Source organism: Podarcis muralis, chromosome 5 (assembly GCF_964188315.1).
Source record: "Podarcis muralis chromosome 5, rPodMur119.hap1.1, whole genome shotgun sequence".
Taxonomy (NCBI): domain Eukaryota; kingdom Metazoa; phylum Chordata; class Lepidosauria; order Squamata; family Lacertidae; genus Podarcis; species Podarcis muralis.
The window spans coordinates 81,687,212-81,706,358 of record NC_135659.1 but is presented as its reverse complement, the minus strand read 5'-3'; the positions used below and the strand labels follow the sequence as shown (position 1 = coordinate 81,706,358).

General features: G+C 41.9%; 1 protein-coding gene across 3 annotated transcripts in view; it reads right to left on the bottom strand.

The window, feature by feature from the left end:
- The window catches only part of STAU1 (staufen double-stranded RNA binding protein 1), a 39,298-nt gene extending 20,494 nt beyond the window's left edge, over window positions 1-18,804 (bottom strand). For 2 of the 3 annotated variants that reach the window (XM_028735159.2, XM_077929272.1), the window contains exons 1-6: window positions 18,618-18,804; window positions 9,337-9,528; window positions 8,860-8,927; window positions 4,859-5,135; window positions 3,235-3,359; window positions 1,806-1,962 (exon numbers count right to left, since the gene is read on the bottom strand). In XM_028735159.2, the coding sequence (XP_028590992.1) occupies window positions 1,806-1,962; window positions 3,235-3,359; window positions 4,859-5,063 (487 nt within the window). In that variant the 5' untranslated portion in view covers window positions 5,064-5,135; window positions 8,860-8,927; window positions 9,337-9,528; window positions 18,618-18,804. The remainder of the gene's footprint in view (window positions 1-1,805; window positions 1,963-3,234; window positions 3,360-4,858; window positions 5,136-8,859; window positions 8,928-9,336; window positions 9,529-18,617) is intronic. The other variant, XM_028735158.2, reaches the window with a different exon arrangement.
- Between the last annotated feature and the right edge of the window lie 343 nt (window positions 18,805-19,147).

Below are 19,147 nucleotides of genomic sequence, written 5' to 3'. Positions count from 1 at the left end.
GGAAAATGAGTTTATTAGTTTTTTAATTTGTCCCTTGCTCAAATGAATTGTTTTCAGTCAGCTTCTCAGACACTGCAAATTGCCACTTATTTTTGTACTAAGCGTCCATCAATGCTCCTTACAAATATTTCCAATTCTAAGTGGTAACAATCCTTGCAGCCATAAAGTTAAGAAGCTAGCCAATTCCTTGTCCATATCACTTTCACAGTGCAAAGTAAATCCTGTTTCCCTTCAATACTTTATTTTTATGTTTAAGTTACAATTATATGTCTTTAGGTCAATTCAGACTCAAGCTACTCATGATACAGGCTTTGGGTAACATTACTAAATTTCTCCCTGAGACAGCGCTGGGTTTTTAGTTTGCTCCTTTTTTGTAAATAGTAAAATGACTGATACTTAAAGAGTTCTCCTGGGGCTGCAGAGCTGGAGGGTGGCACACTCTAGTCTCTGCTGTTGGGAATCAAGGATTACTAGAAGGCCGGACCACTGCCTCGCAAACAACATCATGGCAACTGGAGAGCAACCGAAACAAGCAGAGTTGCTGGAAGCTCTATTCCCCCATCTTATTTGCCGAAAGAACACTTGGCTTCCCAGCTGCCTGAGACTGCAAAAACAAGAGGAAAGAAGACACTACCCCAACCAATTGATGTCCAAGCAAGAACACCAGCAAAGGAAAACCAACTTGGCCCAACCTGGATATAAATGCTTGTAGCTCACCACTTTGTGCTGGGCTTGAACCAATCTTCCTCTTTTGCCTTTTACTTCCCTGCCCCTGTAAACCTTGCCTTTCTAGTCTGTAAGTCTAATGGCAGGGCATGTCTCTTCTCTTTTTTTAAATGAGCCTCTTGGGGAGACAATGTATGTCTGAAAAACTGGATGAGAATATGGAAAATAAACAGAACTATCAAGGTTTTGTGCTCCAGTGAAACCCTGAAAAGAACTGGGAGGTTAAGTAGTAACTTTGCACCATCACTTTATCACATTCCTGCTCCCTTGTCGAGGCTAACAATGCATACACCATTCAGCTTTAGAGAAAATTCCAGGGGCAAGAGGCAAAGATGGCAAAAGGCACCATGACTTATTGATAAAAGCATGACTTAGTCTAACTTGGATACTCAGCAGACACCAGTGGTGGATTCTTTTTGGCAGCAGGTTAAGCCTGTTTACCCTGGTGTTTGGGTCATGCCAAATATAGTCTGGAGTGGGACCTGCCTAGGATGTGGTTTGATTGATGATTGACATTTTATCCTGTTTTATTGCACTAACTGTTTTATGGAATAGGTACCCCACTCCGAGATCAACTGATGTAGGGTGGGATACAAATATATTAATTAATAAAATAATGCCAAGCAAAACCTTCCAAGTCTAAGTAGTGGAAGCATTCTGGAATCCGGAATTTTTAACCACAGAACTTTGGATTCAGAGGGCTAAAAGCTGATTGCACAAATGGGTATCAGCCGACACAATTGTATGCTACTTTAGCACACCTGTGTTCAGGTACTGGGAAGTTTCTGGCTGTCATATAACCAGGAACTGGCTGTTGTCATGTGATATATAGGTTTTTTTGTTGTTCTTTAGGAAATTTTATTGAATATTGTATTTTTATTGTTTCCGTGTAAACGGCCTTGAATTTTTTTATATTACACGGCATATAAAGATTTGTTACAAATACTTAAACATGATCATCACGCCATAGGATGCAATTATATAACGTGCAAATTCAGGGGCAGCTTAGGTGTGCAGTTCCCACTGCAACATCAAGTGATGGCTCACATCATTGTACAACCCATGTTAGCTGTATGTACCTGGGTTCTTTCCTTCATTACGTGATGGGCGAGCTGTAGGTTTAGGAAATCTCGTCCCTTCCAAAGCTTTGGCAGCAGCTGCATGTTGAGCTTTCTTAATACTAGTTCCTTCAGCTTCCCAGTGCTGGTCCCCAAGAGTCAGCTGCACTGTAAACACCTAAGAATGAGAAATAAGTCTTTACTGCAACAACTCACCGCCTGATCTTGCATGCGTGTGATATTTTAATAGTCTGAAAACACACAGGTCAAAAGGCACAGGTACGACACTGATCACTCTAAAGCAGGGGTGGCCAATTCCCAAGAGACTGAAATCTATTTTTTTTTAAAAAAGATATTTATTAAAGTTTCAAAATGTTACAAAAATAAGAAAAATAAAACAAAAATACAAAATACAGAAATGTAAAAACAGTTAAAAACAAATCAATCTTTCTATATCTTGTCTTTCGTTTCCTTGTTTCCCTGACCTCCTCACACCTCCCTTTTTTGTATTCCAGTTCAATTAGTTAATTCAGCAAATCCTTTCCCTCTTTGTTTTTATCTTAATCCTTTATCTTAATATATTATAACCTTAGATTATCACCTGTTAACAATCCATTTTTACATATTCCTTTATAACATTGCTGCTAAAAACCTCTTAACTTCATTCCGACATCATTCTAACATTCATTAATTTTGCAATATTTATGTAAATAGTTCCCAAGAGACTGAAATCTACTCACAGAGTTAAAAAAACTGGCAGTGATCTACCCCCTTTTGGGGGGTTCAGGTCAAAGAGCTTCTTTGAGGGAGCCAGTGATCTACCAAAGACAATCTACCGGTTGGACATGCCTACTATAAAACAACTACTTCATGAAACACTATTAAACCATAGGAAAGAAAAGTCGCATGAATTGTTGTAAAAGTATCCAATGTATTTAAAATGTTTTTTCTACTGTGGCCAAGGACTTTGTGAAAGTAATACACAGAACCAAAGGAATCCAGAAGGCTGTATGCGGAGCTACCATGCACACAGTGAGACCTCCAAGGCCCTTCCTCCCTACCACATTATCGAATGCTGCCCAGTAAGTTGCTTCCTAAAGCAAAGAAATCTGGAAACCTTGAAAGCTCTTGTGGGAATGCAGGGCCTGAGGCCATGCAAGGCTATAAATGATAAAATAAGTACTCTGAATTGCATGCTGCCATTTCCAAACAGTGTGCTTTATTGGACTTCTCCTTTACTATTTCCTCCCCCTCCGTTTTCTTTTACAGCTGGGTTTGGATACTGGGTTATATTAGTAGTACCAGCTTAAAAATAAAATCAAGCTGTGCACTGGAAGCTGTGTCAAGCTAACAAACCTCTCACGTTTTGTTTTACTTCACACACACACACACACACACACACAAGCCATCGTTTTACTATAAATATGGAAGTCAGACAGGCAATGTTTACCTTCGAGTGAGCTGGACCCTGCTCACTCAAAAGCTTATACTCAGGCTGAATCTTGTTAAAACGGGCTAACTCATTCACAAGACACATTGGGGTTTTCTCTTTGGGGTTTGCCATGTTAGAAGGAACTGAAAAAAAAAGACCAATAGCTACTTCAGCATGGAGAAATCAATCTGATCTCTCAGTATTATTCTACATTCACAGAAGCACTTAAGGACTTTAGCACTCAAAGCTGGAAAAACACCGCACAGAAGCTTAGACTTATAAAATTAAGCGGCTTTCTACAGAAGATGCCCAAAGTAAATTGGTTTCAGAGAATGTTAATTTAGTTGTCCAAAATGCCAGATAAAAGTTGATTGTAAGACTAACTCTAAGGATCAGACAGCGAGTGAACGTTGCAGTTGCAAAATAAGGAAAGATCAAACTAATTTGCTTTGCAACAAAACTAGCTAGGTGTCTGCATCCTCAAGTTGATGTTTGAAAGCCATAGGCCTCTTGTTTAACCTACACAGCATAAGCTGTTCAGAAAGTTCCTCCACTGCCAGGACATATTTGGTCCTAATCTGACAGCTTCTCTCTCCCTAAGAATGAAGCTGCTTCACAGGTATTTATATTCTTAATTTCTCATTTTTAATACTTAATTGTCTCTGCTTCTACTCTGTCATATTCTTTAAAAAGGGGGTCCCATTTGAGTGCTACGTCCCAGGTATAGTTTCCATTTTGCCAGTCATCCCAATTTGGAAGAAAACAAGAACACAAAGCCCAATAAGCTTACAGAAGCTTAGTTTGTACAAACAAGGGAGCCCAACCCATGAAAGCTCTGTGTCTTCCAGGATTCAATATTCTGAAAGTGGAATCACATGAGGCACACTTTAATTGCACAGAGAACTGGTAATCTGTAGCCTCAGGATAAGCCTTGAGTGGAGCATTGCCATTAACTCCTGCTTCCCCAAATTCTCAAGGGGTTCTGGAAGTACAAAGCTAGGCTTATCTAGTGGCCAGAGGCTGTAGATGACCAGAACAGTGCAATCAAAATGCCATACATTTTTAATGGTCAGTGCTTATGGAATGCCACACTATTTAAGAATTATGCCACCACCCATGATGATAAACACACAATGGGTGTGTACATTCCATAGATATTCTATATCAGTTTGCAATTTTCGTTTGGAGGGATACCTGAAACCTTAGTTTGCCAGATTGAAGAGAGCAAATGGACAAATGCACACATGTAGTCAATGAAGCAAATTAGTAGTAAATTACTTAACTACAGTTAAGTTACTAGCATAAACCACTCTATATTAGAAAGGAAGCTCTCTGGAACAATCCTTGTTAAACATGTCTTCATGGCTAAACCCATGATCAGAAAACACTGTACAGAACCAGAACGATGGAACAGTGAGTTTGATTATATAAAATATTTATAAAGCCATTTTAGCCATTTGTTTTAATCTTATCTCTGTTTGTTCCATCAAACATTTCTCCTTATAATTTTCACTATTTCCAAAACAACTTCATTAAACAAGCAGAATATGAACAGCATGGGTATTAGGACCTGGCATTTTCTTTTAAGGCATTTGACACTCACATTATCATTGAAATATACCAAATAAATTTTCAGGCTTACCTGCAGCTACACTGGTAGATGTAACAGATGCAGAGGGTAAAGCAGAATTTTGAATAGGTCTACCTGCATTTTCAGAGGGCAAAGAACTAGTGGGAGAAGGAATACTCAAAGGCTGTGCAAGTGATTGGTTCTTGTTTAGTATTTGGCTGCTAGAAAGAGCAGCAGACGGATTCTGGATTTGAACTTGAGACATATTGACTTCCATCCAAAGCTAATTGCTGCAGGTAAACTTGGCTTTGAATGCAGGCTATTTCTGTGCAAGTGCTTGAATTTTTACCTTAAAAAGAAAAGAAAAAGGAGAGAATCAATTGCTTCCAAACCTTTCCACATAAAATATTCAATTGAGATCCCACCAACACCTTACAGTCATGGGAAAAAGAAAGTACACCATCTTTGATTTCTGTGGTTTTACATATCAGGACATACCGGGTAATAACAATTATCTGTTCCTTAGCATGTTTTAAAATTAGGTAAATACAACCTCTGATGAACAACACATATTACACTGTGTCATGTATTTAAGGACAAATACTTATAAGACTATTCTACAAGTATCTTTGGCTTTCTGGGAAAATAGTAAAAGTACTCCTGCACAACTTCAGGTAGAGTGCGTACAGTCTACACAAGCCTTCCATTTGGATACAATCAGTGTTAGAAACTGGGATAGAAAAGCTGGGTTGTAGGCACCAAAACAGAATGTTTAAGTGTCATTTGGGGGGGTGGCTCAGCAACAATAAATAAATAAATTTTTATTTATTATTTTGATAAGCATGAACTAATATGCAATTCACATAAGAGATACATGGTTAATATTACATTTTAACAGAAACTGTTAATACATATTTAATTTGGTGTTTACAGTAAAAATGTACCATACTTCAGCTCTCAAAACACTTCACTCTTTATTGTTAAACTTCTTAACATATTGTCTATCCTTGACATACACTTCGAAGCTTCAAAGCACATACATTTCAGTAATCCTCGAGTGTTAGCCAGATGCAAAAAATGGCACCCAGACTTTTTGAGGTGCTTGTAAATGGAGAAACTTTAGGTGCAAAATGCGCCTGGAGCCCTGCTAATTTCGAACCCTGGATACAATAAACCTGTGCTGTCAAATGAATGCCAAACTGAGCATGCATGTGGTCAACTGCTCAGGAGTTAGTACTGGAAAAACGACAGTTCAGGCTTTCTGCAAATGGTAGGTTTAGCAGGCAACCTTTCTAGACCAGAAACAATGCTGGGCACAATCCAACACACTTCATTTGTGTTAGCCAAGAAGAATGAATTAAGGACTGCATGCAGAGCAGTAGTGCTTGGTGAACTGAGTACTTATATCGTCCCAGTGATGAAAGCAAACACAAGGCACTAATGTCAAGTTACCATAGTCCAATTTCTGTCTCCCAATAAAACCTGTAGACGTTTAAAAATTTATCTTGAACCAGCAAAGGTCCTGGCTTTAAAAATGAGCAATCACTGGATGCTAATAGTAGCAATTTGTCTAAGCATTCTGTGGGCCTTCAGAATTGATGCCATGAATAGGCTTCCAAATTTAGAAAGGATGAGTCAAAGACAAAAGTGATCTGCAAACTGCCTCTTAAGGATTTTAGGAAAGACGCGTACTTCTGAAAAGGCAGACAAGGGTTTATGGGCCAGTGGAAGCAAATGGATTTTCAACACAATGAATTGGCATCTAAGAGCTGAAATACACAATCCAAAGTCTCACTTCATGAATCTGATGCTGGACTGCAGAAAGGAAACGGAATGCTCTCCAGCATGCAAACATTTTCTAATACCTGTACATACAAAATAGCATGCTGGGCTCAACATGCTAGCCTGAGATGTGCAGAAAGGACTCACGTGAAGCACCACAGACCAAAGTCTTCTAATATTCTGACAAGTTCACAAATTTCATTGCCAAAGAAACCAATACTATGCTTGTAAATGAAGTTATCAAAAGCATGCTGCTAGGTTTTTTTGATCCAGAGAGAAAAAGGGTTTACAGCTTTGTTTTACTAAGTTTATGTTTAACATGGCACCCACTATTTTAAGGATTTTATTGATTTCCAACTCAGCATTAATGCTTCCTGTAAATTACAATAGCTTGGCTCAGCTTCAAAAGGCACAGCTCCCATAACAGTCATTTTTAAAGCTATGAATGACCATCAGAAACAACATTGGGCATGCTTAAGGGACCATAGCTCACTAGTAGCCAGGAGTTTACAGCCCAGCAGCAGCTGGGCCATGTTGTACCTCATACTACCCTTAATGCACTAAGTGCTCAGTGGTATAGCATAGGGTTTGCATGCAGAAAGTCCCAGGCTCAACTCCTGGCATCTCCAGCTATAAAGTCCAGGTAGCAAATGAAGGGACATCTCTGACAGAGACAGGGAGAAGCCTTGCCAGTTCAAAAAGGACCAAACTAGCACAATCATCAGCTCTACAAACTGCAGGTACAGGAGCCTGATTTACACCTGGAAAAGGGGCTTTGGCCTTTTGCCCTATGCTGTGGGTCCCAATATGGATTAGGCCCTGCTATTTGCATTGGAGGAAAGCTTCCACCCCCAGCTATGAATATAATAGACTTCTACCCCCAACTCTGTGCTGACACTTATTGGGACAGCAGCAGGGAACAAAGGGTGAAAGCCACGGGCCTTCAACTTCAGGGTCTGGATCAGACCTTGCACCTGAAACTTCCTTTTAAAAAGCCATCTGCATAACTGGTAACTGTGTGAATGATGTTGTGCCTAGTTTTGCTTATGGCCTGACCTGGTATGTTCCTACATTTCCAAGAAAGGGACCCAAGAGGCTACAGGTTTCACTCATGTACAAAGAGCACACACACACCAGCCAGGCCTTTGGCCAAGGAGTTGTGTGTGTGTGTGTGTGTGTGTGTGTGTGTGTGTGTGTGTGTGTCTTGCCTGAAGTTCTCTCCATATTAGGTTCAATAATAAAAATTTCAAGTTGCCATTTTAAGACAGAGCATGTTCACAAACGTGTGGCAAGGACATCTTGCATTAGAGATTAAAAAGCTGAATGTGTCACTGAGTAAACCTGTTTTTCCTAAACCAACTGCGCTAGCTGAACTGCTTAGTTGAAGGCCTTTTCTATAAAATGGCCGAGCATGCACATACCACCCTTACAGATTGCCCCTTTCAGAAAACCTTGGACACATCCCATTATCTTGACATGCAATTGAGGCCTGCCCTCTAGATATCTGTTTAGAATGACTCACCACTACATTAAGAGCACTGAGTCACCTGGATATACACAAAAGACAAAAACTGGCTCTCTGCTGAATGCAGGCATCAGCTTTAACATGCACAGCCCCCTAACAATCTGTTGAGAGCAACACACCTAGAGCATATACTCTTGAAAACACATGCCCCCATTTGCAGGAATACTGCCTCACTATTTGGATTGTTTCAATGAAGGAATAAAACATTAACAAAGATATGATTACAGATTTCAGTAGTCTATTATTCTTTTGCTTTATACCAGAATCAGGTATCGGAAATGTGCTGCAGAACGCAGTTAATACTCCAGAGAAATGAACAGGCCTGTGTATATTCTAAGCCACCCTTCACAAGCAATCCCCAATACCTAGAGAAGACTAGTCCACGCCCTTTCAGGTTTAAAGTGTGTCATCCTTATATATGGCATATTGTTGAAGCAAGAGATTCAAAGATGCTGTTGATGGTAATGGAACAGGGAAAGAAGACACAAGTGTTGGGGGAAGCAGTAGCCAGGATATGGGAAAACTGAGAAGAAGTTTCTCTAACCACCCACGGCAGTTTTTTTTGAGGGTGCAGGAGGGTGCTGCAGCAGGGAGACGTGCATATGTCTGCTCAGCTCAAGTACTGATGGCTTTGGATACAACTGACATTAAAGCAGCATCTTAAGATAGGAAACTGCAACAGAACTCCCATATACTTGTGTCCACCCCAAAATATCAGCCAGTGATAAAGAGCTGCTGGATTTTCAGAATACCCAACTTCCTGTACCTTTAAGTGATCCAGGGACAGTGTAGCTTTAGCTTTAGTTCCAAGGGGATTTATATGTTGGAGATTGCCTATAAACAAAAGAAAAAGGGGAGAACGTTAGAAAGATGCTTTTGAGTAGTACAGTATTATACTATTCCACAATGAACTACTTATCAACATTACCAGGAGCAACATTTGGAGAAAAATTCTCATTAGATAAAATTGTTCAGCACATATGCTTTGAAAGGTTTAGAAATGTTTACTTTTTCAGAAGTATTAGCTATGAAGTCATTCCAGAGAGGGTCTTCAAGAGACAGCACCCATTACAGTTAAAAATTAGCCAGTAATTATTTGACACTCTCAAAAGGGAGGCACGCCTGGCACCAACTCTGTCGTCATTTTGGCCTCAGGCAAAGGTGTTTTTGTCTTCCTGGGCATCATCAATTGGATGTTTTTAATCTGAATGTTTATATTTGTGCATTTTAAATATTGTATTACCTTCTTGCTGCAAATCGCTTCAGGGCTTTTTGTTGTTGGAAGCGATTCATAAATTGAATAAACCTAAATCTAAACAAAGCCAGTTCACTCCCCAAAAGGCTGATTTGAAGCATTTCACTATTCCAAACATTTTTGAGGTGGTTAAATGACAATATTTGATGCCTCCTCTTTAGAGCCAGCAAGTTGTTGATCCTGAAGAAAGAGAACAGAGAGTCTTGTTTCCATATTGCCAAAACAAGCCCTGTAGGTATGCTTGAACTGTGTTTAATTTTGGCAACCGTGCCTTCTTAACTGTATCTTGGTGCTACCTATTAACAGCCTCTTCTCAGCCCTGCACAAATCAGAATTATACACACATATAAGTACACACATATAAAGCTCACAATGATAATACATGTCTTTCTGCTCTGGCAACAGAAAGGCAGTCTGCTCTGAGATTTCAAAGCTTGCTGTCCCCTCCTGTTAGGATTAAGCGGAACTAAGAAATAATACTTCATTGTTCATAGGTTCCATTAAAATATGATGCCAGGAATGTGCAAGAAACCTACCTGTGCAGGTTTATAAGCAGTTAGTGTAGCAATGACCCCCTGATTTAAGTCTTCAACCACACCAACACACTTGTGCTGTGAATTCCAGGTGTGTCAACTCTCTACATTTTATAGGGAATGAGACCCAATTGAAGTGTGATGACGGCCATGCCCAATCATGCATAGTTAAGTGAAACCAGCTGTGCGAACTTAAATCAGGCCTGAGTGCATTTCAAAAAGTAGCTTTTACAGATACTTTGATCAGTGCTGCACTTTTTTAAAAAGTTACAGAACATTCATGAACATTCCTATTTAAATAGTAATTTCTTCATGGCAAATGCCTTAGATTAATCCAAGTTAGTTACTGCAACACATCCTCATGTTAAACAACTGCCCTGTGCCCGAACATAATTGTGACATGCTTACTGTTTTGTACAAAGGAAGTGGTAGACTGCAGAAATCTGATGACCATGAAGAATAAAGTTAGAGCGGCTAGCGAAATGGAATGCATTTTGGTTAGAATGTCACCCTATCAGATCTCCCTTTTCCTCACTTCTAGTCAATGTTGTTGTGAGCATAAAAGATGGCTACACCAGTCCTGATATGTAACAGTGGAGATGTTAGACAAAATAGGCATACAGCTTCCTCCTCTGCAAGACAAACAGATCAAATGAGGCAATATGTGGAGATATGTAGCTAGCTATGAGTTTTATGGAGCATCAGCAACAAGGCCAAGTTGTACCACAAACTGGAGCAAACTGACCTGCCAAGGATATAGTGGACAATGCTTTAAAAGACAACACATTTGTCACTGGAGATTAGGGATGCTAGTGACTACAATAAAGCTCAAGATGAAAAGATTCTAGAGACCCTTCCTGATCTCCATCCAGCTTGTTACACACACATCCTGCTGGGAAAAAATTGCTACCCTATACATATGATTCATTATTCTTGTGTGTTGTAGAAGATGCCATACATACACTACTCTTGTGGGACTCCAGATGCTGGCATTGCTTGCTAGGGCTGATGGGAGTTGTAGCTCAGCAACATCTGGAGGGCCAAAGGCTCCCCGCTCCTAATCTACAGCTTTGACATATGCTTGTACCATGGGATCATTATTACCAAAAAGTTATATTCAAAGTCTCTTAAAAACCAAGGCAAGCAAGGCAAAATGTCAAGACTTCAATAGGCTATGTATGAACATGATCTATCAAGTTAGCATAACAGCCTGTAAAGAGCTCACACACAGGTGGTTATACAATAGTGTGCTCGTAGTACACACGTCCAAATAGGTTGCAGCCTCTTAATATTGGGGTCTATTATAGTTATTAAAACCCCATGCTGGTGTAACACTTGCCAACTACCAAGAAATTTGTCTACATTTCTTTCAAAGTTCTAAGATACTATAGAATAATTGGTGAGAATTTAAGTACTTGCTTCCTGACTGCCTGAACGTTTAACCTTTACATTCCTAGGGGCAGAGGTGTCTTATGTCTATCATTTACACAAGTCACATGCAATAACAGGTAGCAAATAACTTGAAATGGAAATAACAGCAGCTTTACATGTTAGATAATCTACTAGAGAAGCTCTGTAACTACACTGCAAGCCAAAAAATAGTTTGCAATCTGCCCAACTATTCACCAATTGCTTACAGATCAAGTTCTCTCTTGCTCCAGGCAAAACTGGCCAGACCTCTTCCTAAAAACATGGACATGCTTTGATGTTCCTAACAGTGCAGATTGTCAGTGTTAAATATGACTACAAGACAGAGGAAGAACCTACCTCTCCCCTCATGTTTTGCTAGTTTGCTTGCAAGAGCCATCTTAATGGCACTACAAGATTACATTACTACCACTATAATTTGTGCTATGCTCAGTAATATATTTGTGGTATGTGCTATATGTTTGCCAATGCACTGTGTGTGTGTGTGTGTGTGTGTGTGTGTGTGTGTGTGTATAGAAAGAGAGAGAGAATACATTTGGATTCAAGCATACTCCCCAAGATTGGATTTTCAGGTCTTAACATGTACATTGTGGGGTCCTGAATGTTTTTATTGTCAACATTTTCAGGGGTTCACTTATTACCAACACAGATAACCTAGAGTTCAATCTTCTTGTGGTTCTAAAGAACACTGTTCCTTCAAAACCCCAGGAACTTCAGATATACCAACTACATTTTCATTGTGCTGGATAGTACATGACTAGGGGCTCATACTATGACATGCTAAAAGGGATAGAACAGGGAAGAATTGGGTACTCCATCCAGATGGAGGATTGGGAAAGATTGTGGCAAAAGGGTTTAAAATTTACAGCCTGCTACACAATAAAAGAAAACTTCATGAAAATGCTATACAGGTGGTACATAACCCCCAGCAAACTGGCCAAAATATATATATCAAAGCCAAGTGTATGCTGGAGGTGTAATCAAGGGGAAGGAACAATGTACCACATGTGGTGGGGTTGTGACAAAATTAATTTTGGGGGGAATTTTGTCTATGACGAATTTTTTTAAAATGTTCAAAAAACATTTGAGAAGAAACCTGAAGCCTTTCTTCTGGGCATTATGACAATTGATATTTCAAATGATTAAAAAAGGTGTTCCTATATGCTACAAATGCAGCAAGAATGTTAATCACTAGAAATTGGAAGGGTGATAGGACACCAACAAAAGAAGAATGGCAAATCAAATTGTGTTAGTATTTGGAAATAGCATAAATGACAGAGGCAATTAGGAACCAACCAAACAAAAAAAAATTAAAAAGGAGTGGGAATGTATAATAAATAATAATAATAATAATAATAATAATAATAATAATAATATATTATTTATACCCTGCCCATCTGGCTGGGTTTCCCCAGCCACTCTGGGCAGCTCCCAACCGAATGTTAAAAACACAATACAGCATTAAACATTAAAAACTTCCCTAAACTGAGCTGCCTTCAGATGTAAAAGATTATATAGAAAACACCGTTCTCAGATAAAATCCTTGATACGTTTCGACTAAATTTTGCAAAGTAAAGAACAGATAAGAAATATTGTGTAAGAGAAGGGTAATAAGGAAAAACAACACAGTTGAAAAGAGAAGGAAGAAACAAGAAGCCGCACTGAGGTGGGGGGAAGTCACTTGTAAAGAAATATTGTTATTGTTTGGTTGAAATATGTGTACAATATATGTTAAAGAGTGAATGGGATATGTATATGAATAATAATTTTAAAACTCAATAAAAAGCAATTAAAGAAGAAAAAGATCAGGGAAGAATTACCAGTAACTGGTAAGAAGAACTGCCTTATTGTTCAGTCTACAGTCTACTCCCTAAAGTAAGACAGGCTGAGATGTTGTATACATTTCGTTGGATGCTATTTTTATAGGTTTCCCCAGAAAGACAGGCAATATCTAGATATGCGAAAGGCATACCGGTGGTGGTGGTGGGAGGGGACCAGATCAGAAAAACTGGGAGGGGGGAACCTAGGTTTTTTTCGGGGGTTTTTGTCTCAAGCTATTTGTTGTACCTTTATTGTCCATCAATATGGTATTTTAAAATATTGTGGTTTAGAAATATCCCAATAAAAATATGGGGGAACCAGGTAATTGTTTACAGCAAAAGCCACTGGATGCATCAATAAAAGCTTATGCCATAATAAATCTGCCCAATGTTAAGCCTCTCTACAAGACTCTGGTTTTGTTGCAACTGACTTATATAGGTATTCTTCAAGGAAGTGAAATGAAGGGTATGCATCAGTGCTTTGGCTCAATTACCATTCATTCGAGCAAGATTTGTACCTGTGAGTTCCCTGATGGAATGCATTCTGTAGTTGTGAAAAGTGAAAAACAACAAAATACACACACACTATTTCCTGGTCCCTTTAGCCTGTATGTTCCATGTCAAAAGGTACCCAATCGCTTTGAAATGGAAAGAATTCAGTCTGCCAAACACAAAGATAGCAGGGTAAGCATATTTTAAGAAAGACTGCCAATTCCAAAATTGATGGCTAATACCGATGGTACCTGCAGCAATCCCTTCGTTGTAGCTGCACAATTGTACAAATGGAAACACCTCCTGCCTCTTTGAGACTTTCAACAGCACACCATGCTAAAGGCAAAAAGCATTAATGCTTCTGAGACCGGTGAAATTGCCACCCTAACTCAATTCAGGCTGTCTGCAATAGCACAATAAGTAAGGCCATGTACGGTAGATGCGCAACAACTGGTAGGTTGTGACGCTCTATGGTAGGCCACACTAGCAGCACTATCAACTTTTAAGATAATAAAATGGAGAAAAAGGAAAAGCAAACAAATATTTAGTAAAAAAAGACAACAAAAGGAGGCACCATGTTGTAGGCTAAACTTCAAGTTAAATTCTAGGACTCAGGGGGAGGAAGCAGCAGAAGGAGCAGTGGTGGGTGAGCAAGCTTGGTCCACAGAAAGTCTCTAGCTCTGCTCTCAATTCCATTTCAGCCCCTCTCTCTTTCCTCTCATCCAACAGGTCTGCACAAGGGGCAGTATTCATACACTAGACTAGACTACTGTTTAACCTTTGGGCCCCAGATATTGTTCGCATATATTGTTCAACTACAATACCCATCATCCCCAGCAAACATGGTCAAAGGTCAGGGATGACAGGAGCTGTAGTCCAACAGCATCTAGGGATCCAAGATCGAAGAACACTGCACAAGGCCATACCTCCACCATCCTAATTTTGATGTTATGGATCATCCCATGGTATACTACTCAAGGAAGTGTCGAAGGAATATCCTCTATGACCCCACTTCAGTTTGTTCCTGCAACCGCTTTCAGTTTACTTAAGAGTTTTGCTAAGCAGCAGAGCAACTGGTAGGGACAAATTCTTCACACTGCACTTCAGACACTGTTGCATATGCCTAAAACCAATGTTAGCCTAGGTTTTACAAACAAGTTCACACATTTGCATTTATTACGTGCTGACTGCAGCTTCACACAACATGTATAAATAAGCCATCACAGATAGATCTGTATTTACTCCTAAACAATGTTTTTCAACAGATTCAGTTCACACCCTTAGCAGTTGTTTGTCAGATGTTGTGTAATCAAGGGATATACAGGCCATGCATTAATCATCCCCCAGTAAGTCTTTGGAACATGACTTTACTAGTGTCACAAAAGCATAAATTCACTTAGAGATCACTTCCTTCTCCTTTCACAGTCCTATCATGCATTAAGTATCACTAAGTTCTATACGACATTTCCTAGTAAGAGTTATTAAGATTGAAGCTTTAATCTGAGAGAGCATCTTACTAGTCAGGTATGAATGTCTGATAATATATAGCACAGAATACAGTCTAGCAAAGCTGAATTTAATAAAAAATGTTAAACATTCTGGTGCAGTGTCAAATATCTATTTGATCAAGTGTTTGCTTTGTAGGGTCACCATACAGCGCTATTTAGAACATGACTTAAAACAACCAGACTGATAGTTTAAATATATCAAAAATCGCATTGGTCTCTTGACTACGTTAACTTCTACAGGATTTAGCTTTACAATTCCATGAAACCCACAGTATTAAAATATTTTCAAGTTCTCAAGCATATACTAAAGTGCGACAATGTGGCTGTGACAAAGTATTGTTCGCTATAATTCCTACTCACCAGGACTGATTCAGAGAACTGGATTGGGAGATTATGTGTCTTCCCCCTGTTTAGTATTATTAATATTTTTTTATTACCCACCCTTCACTCTAAGGTTCCAGGGCAGGTTAGAACATTAAAGCACAATATTTAAAACAGTTTAAAGTTGCAATAATAAAAACAAGGTGGGTCCTAAAGATTCACACCTCCATTATACAGCGTTTTGGAAGGTGCATAATGGAGGTGCCAGACATAACTCTGTGGGGAGGGAATTCCAGGGTTTAGAAGCCACCACAGGGAATGCCCTCTCCTGGCTGTCACCTGCAGGAACTTCCAAGAGTGTCCCTTCTGCTGGTCTCAGCATGCAAGAGGGTCTGTAGGGAAGGAATGCCCTCTCCTGGCTGTCACCTGCAGGGACTTCCAAGAGTGTCCCTTCTGCTGGTCTCAGCATGCAAGAGGGTCTGTAGGGAAGGAGGTGGTCTTTCAGATATTTGGGGCCCAAAGTTGAATAGGGCTTGAGAGAACTTTGAATTGTGCTGGGAAATGAACTAGTAACCAGTGCAGCTGTTTTAAAAGAGGGGTTATAGGAGATCTAAACGGAACCTCCAGCTGCTGCACTTTGGACCAACTGAAGTTTCCAAGTCGTCTCCAAGGGAAGCCCCATATAAAGCATGTTGAAATAATCCGTTCTGGAAGTTATCAGAGCATGGAATACTGTGGTCAAATCTTCTCTGTCCTAAAGTGAATCTGCCAGAGCTGAGAAAAGGCAAAACCAGCTACTGAGGCCTCCTGAGCCTCCAGTGACAGTACTGAATCCAGGAACACCCCCAAATGATGAACCTGCCCCTTTCATGGGCGTACTGATGGAACTATATGAAACCACTAGAAGCACTCATCAAATTGGGGCACAGTCTTAGGCTGATATGCCAACTATGCTCTTTCCTGGACAAGGTTAGCTACTGTGATTCACGTGGCTACTGTAATGTGCTCTATGTGGGGCTCCCTTTGGGAATGGTCCAAAACCTGCAGCTGGTGAAGAATGCTGTGGCCAGGCTGCTGAGTGGAGCACCAAGATGTGCACATATTACACCTGAACTTGCCAATCAGTACCAGAGCATGTTCAAGGTCCTGTTAATATATAAAAACCCTAAAAGACTACCTGCCACTGTTCTTAGATCATCTCAGGAAATTCAACTTGTGGCACTGCATCCTACAGAATATCATGTGGTGGTGACCCAAAAACAGGCATGCAGAGTGCCCTTCCTTCTGCTGTATGTGAAGCAGCAACCATCAGTTGCTGCAGAAGTCTTGTGAAGACGTATCTTTTCACCCTGGCTTCCCCTGACTATGCTTCACATATTTGAATCTTCTGAATTTGCTTTTATGCATTTTTATAATGCTGTTTTACTAGTTTCAGGTTCTGTTTTAATGTATTAAAGATATATTGTTTTCTTTTTTAGACTGCACACTGCTGCACACTGAAGTAGTAAGTGGAATATAAATGCTTTGAAATAAAATGAAAAATTCATATCACCAAAAATGAAGCAACATATGCAAATACAAAACTATTTAAGTTTCAGAAGTGGTTCTGGTTCCAGGCTGAAGTGGAAAAGAGTACACATCAAAAGCTTGCTCATATTGCTAAAGTTAAACGACAGGAGACCAATTAAGTTTGCGGGCATATATAGTGGAAAAAGATTAAACCATTAGAGCCATTAAGCCATTCATTACTTCCATTAGGAGATGAAAGCATTATGTTTGTAAGCGAGAACAGAAAAGACTTTCCCTCCAATTAAACTGAAACTTGACAGCAATATTCCAAGGCTATCTTGGAGAAAGCAAGTCTTGGGAGAAGCCTGAAGCAACTAAAGTGTGATCCAGTAAACACTACAGGATTTATCCCTATAGGATGCACTTTTTCCCCTCCAAAAATGAAGGGGAAATCTGTGTGCGTCCTATGGGGCGAATACAGGCTTTCGCTGAAGCTTGGAGAGCGAGAGGGGTCGGTGTGCAGGAAGCTATCAGCAAGCCTGGGGAGCCCGCGGGAGTTCCCGCAGGGCTCCCCACGCTGCGGATAGCAGCCTGCCGCAGAGCACCCGGCGCGCCAGGAAGACATCCGCAGCGTGGGGACCCCTGCGGGAGTTTTTTCCTTTATTTCCCCCCCCAAAAATTAGGTGTGTCCTATGGGACGAAAAATACGGTAAATTACAGGCTCTACACTCCAGCGTTATTTTCTTGACCAGAGAAATGAGAAAGCACATGCCCTGCAACTGACACAACCCAGGATAGAGAAGCATTACCACCTGCCCCGCACAGGTACAAGACGAGAACATCAGGGAACTCGGCAAGGCATGTACATATTAAGAACACGATGCACATGACTATCAAGAAACGCTGAGCAGGCTGCACAATCTCACCCGATCAAGAAAGGCAAGATGAAGAGCTGGGGCAGAGACGTGTACTACTGCAGCCCATTGTGCAGAGATTTGTCACCAGTTACCCCGTTTCCCCTTTTTTTGCACAGGTAATTCGGGATAGCCAGAACGCAACCTTCCCTTCCTACGCTCTTCCTGCCCGCCACGAACTTTGCTATGCGCGCGGCGAAGATCCCTGTTAACAGGAGCGCCGGCCAAGTGGAAAACGTAAGGCGACCCTTGCAGGATCAGGCCACGGGGTGGGGGGGTGGAAAGGCCCCCCAAGCCCGGCCTCCTGCTCTCTCACAGGTGCCCACGAGCAGGACACGAGGAGAGCAAGGAGGCAGAGCGAGCCGGCGGCGGGAAGAGCCCGGGACGGACAGGAGGGAAGGCGGGTCGAAGTCGAAAGAACGGGGGAGTGGTGGGTCTTCAAGCCAGCTCCCCACGGACCCCTTCCCCTAAATAACAGGAGGCAGAGCCTTGCAGCCTCGAGCCCCCCACCTGCCAGCAGCCCACCCGCGCCCCCCCACCCCGGCCGCCGCCTGAGGGGCCCGAGCCTCGTCTCCCGCGCCCCGTCCACAGGCCCAACCCCAAGCGCAGGCCCGGCCGAGGCCTCTCCCCTCCCACATATCCCAGCGCCGCGGTAGGAGTGGCGGGCGGGGGGCGGCTGGGAGGGACGCCCGCCTTGCCTGGCTGCCCGGCTGCCCACCCGCCCGCTGCTTCTCCGCCCCTCACCTGGCGGTTGTTTTGGGCTGCGGCTCCCGGGCCGGCTCGTCTTGGCGGGCGGGCCGTGGGGCGGCTCAGTCCATGGGCAGCTGGCAGGCCGAAGAGGGGGGGGTCCGGGGAAAGGGGGGGGGAAGGCGAGCGAGTCGCGGCGGCGGCAGACACAGGGCAAACACTAAAGAGAATGAGCGGGGCCAGCTCCGGCCGGGAAGGAAGTGACGGCACCACGCGACGGCGTGGGGGGGGGAGGAGGAGGAGCCAACCAGGCCTCTCGCAGCTATTTATAGCGCCGCCCAGCGCGGAGCGCGCCGCCAATCCCGGCTTCTCCGGCCGGCGGGACTACTCCTCCCGGCATGCCCCGCGGCTGTCACTTAGGCGGCCCGTCGGAGTCTCCAGCTCGCTCTCGCTTTCCCTCCCTTCCGCTTTGCGAAGGAGGCGAGACTACATTTCCCAGCATGCTGCGCTCGCAGGGGAAGTGACAGCTCTGCCGCCACGCGCTTTCCAACCAGAAACCCTGGGACTCCCGGCCGCAGCCGCGCCGG